The sequence below is a fragment of the Lagenorhynchus albirostris genome, chromosome 10, assembly GCF_949774975.1.
Source record: "Lagenorhynchus albirostris chromosome 10, mLagAlb1.1, whole genome shotgun sequence".
Taxonomy (NCBI): domain Eukaryota; kingdom Metazoa; phylum Chordata; class Mammalia; order Artiodactyla; family Delphinidae; genus Lagenorhynchus; species Lagenorhynchus albirostris.
In genome coordinates, this window is record NC_083104.1 from 6,909,938 (window position 1) to 6,922,242 (window position 12,305).

At 55.6% G+C, this 12,305-nt stretch overlaps 1 protein-coding gene across 10 annotated transcripts in view; it reads left to right on the forward strand.

The window, feature by feature from the left end:
- The window catches only part of ATP2B2 (ATPase plasma membrane Ca2+ transporting 2), a 129,149-nt gene that overhangs the window by 69,073 nt on the left and 47,771 nt on the right, over positions 1 to 12,305 (forward strand). For 5 of the 10 annotated variants that reach the window (XR_009542696.1, XM_060161187.1, XM_060161191.1 and 2 more), the window contains exons 7-11: positions 1,383 to 1,415; positions 2,503 to 2,562; positions 7,578 to 7,619; positions 8,462 to 8,620; positions 11,662 to 11,876. Coding sequence is in view for 9 of the 10 variants with exons in the window: in XM_060161187.1 (XP_060017170.1) it covers positions 1,383 to 1,415; positions 2,503 to 2,562; positions 7,578 to 7,619; positions 8,462 to 8,620; positions 11,662 to 11,876 (509 nt within the window). In the remaining variant the exon portion in view is untranslated. The remainder of the gene's footprint in view (positions 1 to 1,382; positions 1,416 to 2,502; positions 2,563 to 7,577; positions 7,620 to 8,461; positions 8,621 to 11,661; positions 11,877 to 12,305) is intronic. The other 5 variants (XM_060161190.1, XM_060161194.1, XM_060161193.1 and 2 more) reach the window with 3 other exon arrangements.

Consider the following 12,305-nt stretch of genomic DNA (forward strand, 5'->3'; position numbering starts at 1 on the left):
TTCCAGTCTCTGTCTTGTCCAGTCATGTCATGGGGGGGCCCCCCTTCCCCCTGGGCCAGGCCAAGGGGGCTGAGCCTTCTCTTGAGTCTCCAGCCTCAAGTGTGACCCGTTCCCATCATCACCCCTGATATTGCGTAGAAATCCCCACCTGGGCGAATTCCTCCACTGTTCTCAACTCCACTGAGCGGAGCTGCACACTCACCCAGTATAGACTCTCCCCAGAGGTGGGTCTTCTGGGGAAGGTGGCCAAATGTGTGCCTGCAAATCAACTGCTGTGAGCCTCTCCCCATTGTCCCCAGAGCTGCCATCTCAGCTGGGTTCTGTCTCCTCCTCCCCCTGCAAACAAGTTTCCTCACTCCATGGGCTGCCCTTGGTGCAGCAGGTTGTCGGCCTGGGCTACAGCTGCCTCTCAGAGCAGAGGAGGGGTGGTTGGAAAACATGAGCCCCAATCCCATCAGACCAGGCCCAAATCCAAGGCCCAGCCTCTGGCCCAGAACAGCTGACTACTTTCCCGACACTCACACTTGGTCTCGGGGACACCCCCCACTCTCACATCTGCAGTCTTTTGTCTCCTTCCCCAAGCTCCAGAGGAGGCGCCCAATACCCAGACCTTCTGGAGTCCAGGGGAAGGAGATGAGATAATAGATGACCCCTCCTTCAGTTTTAGGGGCAGCCAGGGTCACGATCAAAGGATACTTGTTCCCAGGGGCAAAACCCGTTTCCTGGTGGGGTACCCCTAAGATTACGATGGCCCATCCAGCAGCAATGGAAATAAGCTGTGATCTGGGAGAGCTGAGGTTGAGACTGAGGACCAAGTCTTGGCCAAGAGGCCCGGAGCACATCAGGACAGCGTCCGCGCAATGCCGTAGCAGCTGTGGCCAGCTGTGGCCCCAGGTGCGGGCAGTTGGGCAGGCTGCAGCAGCTTTGCCCACTTCCTTGGCCTCACTGGGGCCTGGGTGAGGGGCACAAGCACCCAGAAGCTCTCATGGGCCAGACCGGTGTTTCTTAAAACGCCAGTAAAAAAACAGGCCTCTTCTGCCCCAAAGCACAGGTCAGTCCCTTGCTGAACATTTACCTGCACTCCAACGAGATGGGGACATCAGTGTAGAAGGAAGAGGTGGGATGTGCAGGGGACGTGACAGAGGAATCGGGGAGGCCAGCCCAGCCCCTCAGGCCCCCACGAGCAGCACAGCCAGGCTGGACCTCCTCGGCACTTCCATTCCATCACCTCCACCAGGGACATTGCTTAGAGCCTCCCGTTTCAGGATGACCCCAGGCGTACCGGTGTGTGTGTGTGCGTGTGCGTGTGTGTGTGCGCGTGCACACACAAAAGGTTGTATGTGCTTCTCCTTCATTAACATGTCTCAAAAATCATCACACAGGTGTGAAGAAGGGGGATGGCCTTCAGCTACCAGGTACAGTAAGACACTCCTCAGGGTAGATGGGGTTTTAGAAGTAGCAGCAGCCATTGACCCCTGAGCCCTGGCCCTAGATCCCCAGCACACAGCTAAAGGGGGTACCTGACTGCTGGGGGCTCTGCCCCACCAGACCTCCACTGTGCCCCTGTGCACTCCCGGTCTGCCTACTTTCCAGGGCTTTCAGTGCAGATGGTACCGCCACCACCTCCACACGCCCTCAGCCCGCTCAGCACCCCATGACCCCACAGAGCCCGTCCCACCTTGCCCTCGCCTCACAGCACAGCCACCTTACCCAGCATCTCTTCCCTCTCCTTCCCACAGAACCCGTTTCCCCACCCCAAGAAAAACCAGCAAGAGTGAATTGGAGCACATCCTGTCATTTCTGATTCCTAAATTAAGGAAAACTCGCTAGTACCTTCTCTGTCTCACGCACAAAATACCACATGCTTGATGTCACCTTTTAAGTGGTGGGGCACCTCCTATGGGGGTCACCAAGGCGATCTTTTGAATGCCAGTTAGGGAAGGAGGAGTTGGCCATGGGCAGTAGCCCGAGTCAAGGGCATGAATCCTAAGTCACTGCCGTGGACGGACGTTCTTCCGGGACACAGCAATGGTCATAGCAAGCACCCCTTCAGAACGGCCAGTGCCCGCACTGCACTGCTCGCTGAATATTTTGAATCGACTCCTGGTCATGAGCGCCTCTGGCCCTGATGGTCAGCCAGACCCTCTCCTAGAACCCTGTCTGAAAGGCCCCCACCTGATTGCTTGGGCCAACGGGGTGCCTCAGTCCGGAACCTCACCACCAGCAGTGCCACCCCGCGTAACCACATTGATCATCCTCCATATTTTATTTCAAAGACCCTCCACGTCTGAGTTTTCCCCCCCGACTTCTGTGGCATCTCTATGGGAACATTTCACCTCCACCCCCAAATTTGAGTTTCTTGATCTCCAACGGAGATTTTTTTTAAGAATGTAGTCATCTTATTTCCCGCAAGTTGGTTCATGTCGATTGTTGTTGCTGTCCTGCGTTGTTGCTTTTCTCCATTGTGACACACTGCATTTTCCATCCCTCCCACCCCCGCAGCGGCCGATGGTGCGGCAGGTTCAAATGCTGCAGATAGTGCAAATACCAGCCTAGTCAATGGTACGTGTCCCACTCCCAGGGCGAGCTCTCGGTCTCGGTTGGATGGGCGTCTCCCGCACCCTCAACTCTGGGCTTGCCTCTCCCTAGTCTGGACGGCACAGACTTGGATGTGCATGGGCAGCTCGGGGACGGTCGTCCTCTCACACGGGGCAGGCGCTTAAGAGAGAAGCCACCACCGGGGATCCAGCTCTGCCCCCACTCATGGCTGCCACGACGGCACTGGCTCCTGTTGGGCCCCTGACCCCCGGTGAAGCCCGGAAGAGGGACGTGACCTTGGCTTCAGATCTGGCCCCCCAAGAAGCAGCGTCCCGCCCGGCGTGGCCCTCTCCTAAGCCCGTTCCTGGCCCCGGCTTTGGGAAGAAGGCCCGGGGTCAGGACCTAGGCTGAAGCTGGCGTCTGGGTCCCCACGGAAGGCTCCGGTCCTCGACTCGCCAGTTCCCTCGAGGCAGGGGGACCCAGGCCAGAGCTCAGCTCCTGGACCCCACCCCGTAGCATGGCTGAGCCACTAGTAGACATTCTTTCTCTTCTCTCTCACGGAGCGAACGGGCCGGGGGTTCGCTTGGGCTCGGGCCTGGTTCTGCCCCTGGGATGTGGACTGGTGTTTCTTGCTGTTGCCTGTGCTGGAGCGTTTGTTCTGAGTCTCTGCATTCTTACTGGCCTCCTCGGGGATGAGTGGTGGGGGCAGAGGGCTGCCACTGTACCTGGGAGCTGCATCTTAACCTCCTGACACACAGGCAGGAAGGAATTCCATTCATTTGCCTCCAAGATTTCTTATCTCTCTACCCTCCCATCTTCTCAGATACGCCCCGTACCCAAATTAGGTGACGTAAAGTCACCCAGACTGCTCCTGGGAGCTGTTAGGGCTTGGTCGTGAAACCATTGCCCAGGAGAACTGAAGGGGAGGGAAAGTTTTCTTTTCTCCAGCGTCACGCATCCCAGGCATCTCTGGCTGCGGGTTTCTCATCCATTATATCATTTACTCTTCACCACTCCTGGAAGACATGGAGCTCTGGTCCCGCCTCATCCTCCCGTCCCCTGCCCTAGACCTCTGGCTGAGCCACCCGGATTCAAAGTGACCAAAGATGGAAGCACCCCCCACACACACCGTAGATGTCAGGGGCTGGGCAAGACTGCTCTGTGAGCAGGGCCTCATCAAGAAGGGCTAATTCGGGTATGGGTCTATTTCAGGCACAGGAGGAGAAATCAGGACAGCCTGGGGTGTGGGAGGTGTCATGTGTGAGGGAGGGGTGGCAAGAGATAACAGGAAGAACCAAAGTAGGCAAACCCACGTGGGGGGCTGGGGGGTGGCAGGGAGGAAACAGGAAGTGGCATCCTGCTTCCCCCAGAATGACAAGCCTGCTGGGCTCGGGGAACATATAGACCGCATCCAGACTAGTGGGTCCCAGAAAAGGGGCAGCCTCACTTGCAACTGTAGCAGAAAACTCCAAGTGTCCCAAGAAAAGCTGCAGGAAAAGACGGGGAACTGTCATTCCTTAACCACCTCCTGGGCACCAGGCACTTTGCAAGCATCTCAATGAATCCTCACAATAACCCTGTGATTCAGAGGTTTTTGTCCCCACTTTAAAGATGAGGAAACTGAGCCTCAGGGAGATCAAGACACTAGTCCAACGTCACAGAGCTAGAAAGTAGCAAAGCTGGGATGTGAACCCAGGCCTGCCTGGCTCGAAAGTGTGTGCCACTCTTGCTAATGTCTTGTAAACTTCACAAGGATGTTAAGAAGTCTTCCCCACCACCAATGCCCCTGCCCAAGGAAAGGATTCCTGTGGTCAAGGGTGTTTAAGAACCCACTGGGTAAAACCGGTTTCTTCCTTGTTGCAGAGGGACAGCCTTGATTGTGCTGTGTCCTGGCTGAATGTCATGGGATTGGTAGGCCCCCAAACTATACTTTGGAACCAGTACTCTAAGCTTTTGCTACTCGAATTGTGGTCGGAGGACCAGAAGCCTGGGCATCACCCAGGAGTTTGTTAGACATGCAGAATCTCAGGCCCCACCCAGACCTGAATGAGAACCAGCGTTCTAATGTGCTTTCCAGGCTCCAGGCAGAGTGCACTAAAGGCTGAGGGGTGCTAAGCTGAGCCTTGGTGAGTGAGAGAATTAACTGTTCCTTTCCCCTCCTTTGTCTGAGCCAAATCAGGATGACCTGGACGTGGAAAACACACTCAGGTGGCAGGATGCCCCCCTCACTCCACCCCCCCAAGCCCCTCCCAACTGAAAGGTAGGGGTGTTCCATTCACTTTGGAGGCATTATAATTGCCATTTTTATTTTATTATTTCTTTTATATTTATTGATATATCACTATAGAATACATCACGATTAATTATACATCACTCTTAACTCTGGACATTAACAAGGTACTTTGCAGTGCTTTTCATAAGCATCACCTTGGTTGAAAGTGTTGTTTTTCACAGAGAGAGAAACAGAGGCACAGGGAAGGGAAGTGACACCTCCCAGGTCTCCTATTTAGGACCAGGTCTTCTCACCGTGGACCTTCCACATCGAAGCTTTCTGCACCCATGACCCTCACAGTGCATGGAGAGGACAGACCCATTTGGCAAAGCTGCATCTAGCATCTGATACAGAGGGGCCTCCAGGTCTCCACCCCGGTTCCCCATCTTGGGTCCTGTCCTCCATCTCAGCTCCCCCGAATCACAGCCCATCTTCCACGTCCCATGGGGGACCAGAGCAACGTCCCACCACAGTTCCAGGGCCAGGCGAGTACCCATCTGGCTGAGGAGAACCCCAGATGAGTCGCTTGCTTCTGAGAAGCCAGGCCATCTGCACCAAAGCACCCCCAGGATATGGCTCCCTCCCTCAAACATACGCTTTGTTGATTATTTTTCTGGCCGTGTGGTCACTATGCAAATAAAAGAGGAAATTGCTAGCTTGGTTGCTGGGCACATGCGGGCTATTGCATCTGATAATATGCAATGCAGATAGAGGCCCCTTTGTGCCATCTAACACCAGACTACTGAAGAGGAGTCCTCCGGTGCCCTTTAGCCCAGTTAGTAAAATTATTTTTAAAAATAAAAATAATTATTGTAGTTAATTCCTATTGGTTCCAAAACGCCTTTTTCTGTTTTGTTTCTAATCCAGTAGAAAGAATTTTACAATAGAGCAACGGGGACTTTTCTCTTTAAACCCCGGGGCGGGTCACTGACCCTTCGCTGGGAGAGGCAGTGGGAACAGCCCTGCACTGACCTTGGAGTGATGGTGCGGGGCTGGCATCCAGGAAGCCACTTCTCCCCTCCGAGTCACCTATGACGGATATGGTGGTGGGGATGACAGTGTTTATTGAACTTCTCACGCAGCCTCAGGACAGTCATCAGGATGCTCTATAAATGACAGCTGCCTCTGAACCTCCCTCGGCCCCAGTTTCCTCATCTGTAAAATAAGAGTGATGAAAACGCCTCCCGCCCCACCTTGCAGGGTATCAGGAAAACTGCCAAGATCGGAGACACTTGCAAAGTGCCAAAGGCTGCTGGGCGAGCGGTTGTCACTAAGGCAACTTTTAGGAGCTCCGGGGAGGCGATGTGGCCACCCCTGGTTACAGAGATGGAAGCGAGGCTGGGAGAGGTGAAGCCACACGGCTAGTTGGTTTCGAAACAGCAGCTTCAGGAGCCCAGTCCCACCAGTGCCGCCTCAACACCTGCCCTTCCCCTGGCTCGGGGGACTGAGGGTGGCTGCATTCTCCCCGATGGGGGCAGAAGTGTGCATGGACTTTGGGGCCAGCTCTCCATTTACCAGCTGAGACCTGGCAAAGACCCTGCTGCGTGTCCCTCCCTGAGCCGCAGTTTTTCATCGTCAGTGGGTGTGATCTGGAGCGGCCCGGTAGGGATGTGGTGAGGCCCAGATGAAACTGTGGTGGTCATGTATGCGCCTGGAACATGAGCTGTGAAAATCTCGTTCTCAGCAAACGGCTGGGACTGGGGGCACCCTTCTCAGAGTCCTCAGGGTGAGCCCGTGGGACAGGAGGGTGCCCCCCGACCCCTGCAGTGCCAGCAAGTGAAGACAGGTGTCTGGCTGCCAGGCAACAGGTCACCAATACCTCCTACCCTGTGAATGCAGGCCACGCACCTTGGGCTGAGACTGGGTAGGCGGCCTCCCCGGCGGCCCTGATTAGGGGGTGGGGAGCCCCAGACCCAGCACTAGGCAGCATCTGTCCCTGATAGGCAGGGCTGGGGTGGGGGGCTGGGGGCACCCAGGGGATCCCATCAGCCAGACTTCACCTGCCTGCTGTGGCCTGAGCTGGTCAACCCAGAATAAAGAGCACGCAGCTCAGTGGAGGGGAGGGGTAGGCAGCTTCCCCTTGGGAGCCAGGGCACTGCCACCAGGCCCCTGGACACGTGTGGGCACCTCAGAGCCCACCACTGGGGAGCCCCTGCCCACCCTTTGCCTGAGTCACTCTCAGTGAGGCTGGGTGGGGGTTTCTCCATGTTGTGGCTTCACACCCCTTCACCAGGAGAAGCAGAAAGTGGAATCATCCCTCCTGGAGCCAGAAACTAAGGACACATTGACCAAACTCCTACCCATCCTAGAATCAACCTCTCTCTCTCTCCCTCCCTCCCTCTCTCTCTCTCTCTCTCTCTCTCTCTCTCTCTCATCTTTCCCTTTGCCTCCTCTCAGCCCACAAAAGGCACCAACCAAATTCCACATTAATCACTGGGGACCTTAGATCTCCCACTCCTTCTGCTTCCTGCCAACCAACTATGGTTCCTTTACCCTCAAAGGCTGCTGGTTAATCTGTAAAATGCTTAGGGCCAAAATAATCCCAGAAGCGCTCTCTCTGTGCCCCCAGAGAATCAAGAGAAAGCCTGCAGCCACCACGGGTTTGCTCTTGTCTCAGGGGCCTCCCCGGCGTCCCTGCACAGAAGGGCGGAGCCGGCTTGGCCCTCCCTCCATCTGACATGAATGTCTGTGGCCCTGTTGCGTCTTCATGGTGACCAACGTGTGTTGTCTGATTCTCTGTTGTCTGTTAAAATTCTTTGTCGTATAGGTAAAATGCAGGATGGCAATGTGGACGCCAGCCAGAGCAAAGGTAACCCTTTTGTATTAACCTGTGGTCCCTGCGGCCCCTCCCCGCCGGTTCTGAGGGCCACAGCAGAGGCAGACGTCCATGCCTATGGGCGCCTGACACCTTTGGGGGGAGGGGGTAGCTGTGATCACTGGTGCCAGGTCAAATGGAGGCATTACCCGTTGAGGACAGGCCGCCACAAGCCAGCTTCTCCCCAGCCTTTGAGCTATGCTGCCCATTCAGCTGAAGACTTGAAATTGGGTCTTTGAGGTCTTTAGGGGCTAAGGGGTCAGGCCGCAGGCCCTGTGCTGTCCTGTCAGGCCACGGGCCTGTGCTGAAGGGGGAGGAGCTTGACACCTGTGGATGGGGACACTCTCTTCTACTCTTGAAGCCCCCTTTGTGTCCCTTCTGCCTCGTGACTACTTAATATCCAGCAACATGGCCCAAGGACCAACTGGGCAAAGCCCAAGCCTGTGTCTTGTCTGAATGTGGAGAAGTTGAAGAGCCATTGGGGGAAGGGTCTGCGGGCTTGTTCAGGCCCAGAGGGGACCCTAGCCCACTCCTGCTGGAAATCCAGGGTGGAGCCGTGTCACTCCCTGCTATGTCCTGAATTCCAGGTGCAAGGCAGCCAGTGGCCCTGGGACCAGGGTCTCCAGCAGGAAGAAACCAACCCCCCATCACGGGGATTGTGTGCCGGCCATGCCAGGGCCCAGGCTGGGGAGTGAGGGCCTCACCGTGCTCTGCTGGGCAGTTGGGTGGGTGCCAACATCCCCACCCTGCAGGCTAACCTGTGTGTGTGTGTGTGTGTCTGTGTGTGTCTGTGTGTCTGTGTCTGTGTGTGTGCACGTGTGCTCTGCCCCCTGCAGCCAAACAGCAGGACGGGGCGGCCGCCATGGAGATGCAGCCCCTCAAGAGTGCCGAGGGCGGCGACACTGACGACAAGAAGAAGGCCAGCATGCACAAGAAGGAGAAGTCGGTGCTGCAGGGCAAGCTCACCAAGCTGGCTGTGCAGATCGGCAAGGCGGGTGAGCACGCGGCCCCGGGAGATGGCACAGGACACGGGGCATGCAGGGGGACCCCAGGCAGGGCCCTGCCCCTACCTGGGCCTCAGTTACCTCCTCTGCAAAGCGAGGGCTTGCATGAGACCCACCTTCTCTGCCACAAAACCAGTCTGAGTCCTTATACAGTAGGCACTCAGTTCGCACTTAGGCAGAAGAGTGAAGGTAGAAGCGTGGGCTCTGGGGGCAGCCTGCCTGTGTCCTCGTCCAGCTACAGCTCTGAGAACTTGGGCAGGTACCTTCACCGAGCTCTGAGCCTCCGCCTCCTGGTCTGTGGACTTGGGATCCCGTAGTCCCTACTTCACAGGTTGCTATGAGGAGTAAAGGAGATTATCTACCCGTACAGGCGCCAGCGTTTGGCAGGTGCGGTGGCTGCACAGGGGGCAGACCCTGTAGGGCCTGGAGTTTGCAATGCAGGCTTTATTCTGAGGACAGTGGGAGCCCTGGAAGAGGTGTGAGCAGGGGAGGGCAGGGATGGAGTTGAGCTGTATGATGACCGCCCAGCTGCCGTGCAGAGGAAAGACTGAAGAAGTAGAGGGCAGTGCCAGGAGCCCGGTGAGAAGCCCCTTGTTTGAGGCCCAGCAGAAGCCGGGTTTCCCGAGTTAGTAGCTGCAGGTGATGGCTGATGACGGCCCCTCTTGCCCTGGAAGCCAAGCCCGGAAGCAAGGTGAGCCCTGCAGCCCTGACACGGCCTTGGCCTCCCCTCCCGGGTAAGGATGTGGCAGATGCCAAGGCCTCCCCACCTGGCTGCCTGCTCCTCCATGGCTGTCTCCCGGCTCTAATTATAGGCACCACAGCGTGGAGAAAAGAGGCAAATTACAGGCTTGACTGTCTATATTTAAACTTGGGGGCCTGATGACAGCTCCCAGCTGCTGGGAGCTTGGCTTCCCGCCTCTGCAACTGTCAGACAGGGATCGAGCTGGCTCTGGGTCTCCGCAGCTGGCGGTGCGGGCGGGGCAGTGATGGGTCCAGGGATTTCCTCCATCCCCGCCACGGAGACAACTCCACGGAAACGTGGCTCTGGAGGGCAGGGAACAAAGCGACGCGAACCCCCCCGTGGCCTTCACAGTCCTCACTCATCTCCCTCCCCTACTCAGCCCTGCCGGGCATGGAGTTCAGAGTCGAGCACTTCTGGTTCACGTCCCACCTCTGCTTCTCTCCCGGGCTGAATTCCTTGAAAGCAGAACCTGAGATGGGTGGGCACAGGATCTGGCGGGGTGCTCTCAGGTGAGACCAGTAAAGGGTCAGGGATGCAACAGAGCCCAGGAAGAAGCACAGGCAGCCGGGGTTTCTGGAGGAATCTCAGTCTCCACCTGATCTTACAGGGAGCTCTGGAGTATGGTACCTCTGCAGGGTCTGACCTGCCCTGCAGCAAGGTGTCTGGGCTTCTGGACCTCCACCTCAGCCATTGGATATTGGCCATCAAATTGGGGTGGGTGGACTCCCAGGCACTTTGTGACAAGGAGACGCCAGTTGCCCAAACATCATCCTCCTCTGCAGAGGCTTCAGGTGTGGGCAGCCTCAGCGGCAGCTGTACAGCACATGCAGCAGTTGGGGGTAGTTGGGCGCACAGGGCTGGCAAGAGAGATCCTGCCAGCAGCCAGTAGCCACCTGCAGGTGCTAATTCTACAGTGCCTCCCTGGCCTGTGGCCTCGGGCAAGTCACTTCCCCTCCCCGAGCCCCTGCTGTTTCCTCAGCCTGGAACACCCTTCCCCCAGGTCACTACCTGGCTGCTCATCGTTCCTCTGTCTGCTCAAATATCACCTCCTCCAGGAAGTCTTCCCTGGCCACCCTAGCTAAAGTAGCCACTGGATCTACCAGGCCATGTCGCATTTGTTTTCTTTTTCTTTTTAGTTTTATTAAGGTATAATTTATATATTAAAAAATTGCACACGTTTAATGCACACATGATGAGTTTCCACATATGCATATGCCCATGATACCAGTCACCACAACCAAGGTACTAAACCTATCCACCACCTCCAAAAATTCCCTTGTGTTCTTTCATGGGTTTTTCGGTTTTTGTGTTTTGGGTAAGAACACATAAGATCCTCTTAAGCAATTATGAAGTGCACAATACCGCGTTGTTAAACTACCGGCGCTATGCTATACGGCAGAGCTCTAGAACTTTCTCATCTTGCATAACTGAAACTTTTTCCCCACTAAAAACAACGCTCCTTTTCCCCTCCGTGCAGCCCCTGGCAACCTCCCTTCTATTCTCTGCTTCTGTGGGTCTGACTATTTTAGATTATTCAGATAAGTCCTCCTGTGTCTGGCTTATTTTACGGAGCATAACGCCCTTCAGGTCCAGCTACGTTGTTGCAAATGGCAGGATTTCCTTCTTTTTAAAGCGGAATAATATTCCATTGTACGCGTAGCCCACATTTTCTTTATCCATTCATCTGTCAATGGACATTTGGGTTGTTTTCGTATCCTCAGCCCATGTCACTTCCTACCACGTCATCCTGGAGTTTTTCTTGACAGCGTTATCTGTATCTGAATTATCTTGTTCGTGTGTTTGTTTCTTGTCTGCCTCCCCCCCTAGAATCTCAGCTTCCCAAGGGCTGAAAGGGACTCTGTCCTCTTTACTGCTGTGTCCCTAGTTCCTGGAATAGGAAAGAGTATGTACGTGAAGACAGGAGGAAGTAAGTGGTACCCTCTGCACATCCTGTTGTGTGAGGGCACCGTGCAAGCAGTTACTGATTCACATGATCACTCAGCACCTACTCTGCGTCGGGCACTGTGCTAGGCAATTTACATGTATTCATCGCATTTGATCCTTACAAAACCATGTGAAATAAATATGCATCCCCATTGTACAGAGGAAGAAACTGAGGCTCTTTGAGGATTAAGGACTTGCCCCATGCTACCAAGCTGAGCTGGGGTGAAAGCTAGGGCCTGCCTGACCCCAGAGCCCTTTGAGCCAAGGTTTTGGTCCACATCTCCCTTCCCGGGGCCCCGCACCCCCAGGAAATCCCCTGACAGGTCTCCTCCCACCCGTGTCACAGGTCTGGTGATGTCAGCCATCACGGTGATCATCCTGGTGCTCTACTTCACCGTGGACACCTTCGTGGTCAACCAGAAGCCATGGCTGCCCGAGTGCACGCCCGTCTATGTGCAGTACTTCGTCAAGTTCTTCATCATTGGTGTGACAGTGCTGGTGGTCGCCGTGCCCGAGGGGCTCCCTCTGGCTGTCACCATCTCACTGGCCTACTCGGTGAAGGTGAGGAGGGGAGAGCAGGGCAGGCCAGCTGATGCCACTGAGATTGGCTGCCCCCAGCTGGGGGTCCGTGGGGTGGCTGGCGGGGCCAGTGCCGGGGCTGAGAGAAGAGCTAAGTAGCAGGAGTGGGGACAGAGGAAGCTCGGAGAGAGGATGCATGCAGGTGGCTGAAACTCACATGCCTCCAGGAGACCCACACCCTGGCTAAGGGGACAGCTGTTATTCAGCACAGCCAAGTGTCACCTTGTAGTGATGGGGTCCAGTGTTGCCAGATATTCAGATTTTTTCCAAGAGAAGCCAGAAATCTGGACTTAACATAAACTCTCCTGATGTTTAAACATTGATAATCGACTCAACTTAAAAAAAATAAATTAGATGCAGGTATCACCCTACAGGCCCACACCCACCCCTGTCCCACCAAACGTAGGCAGA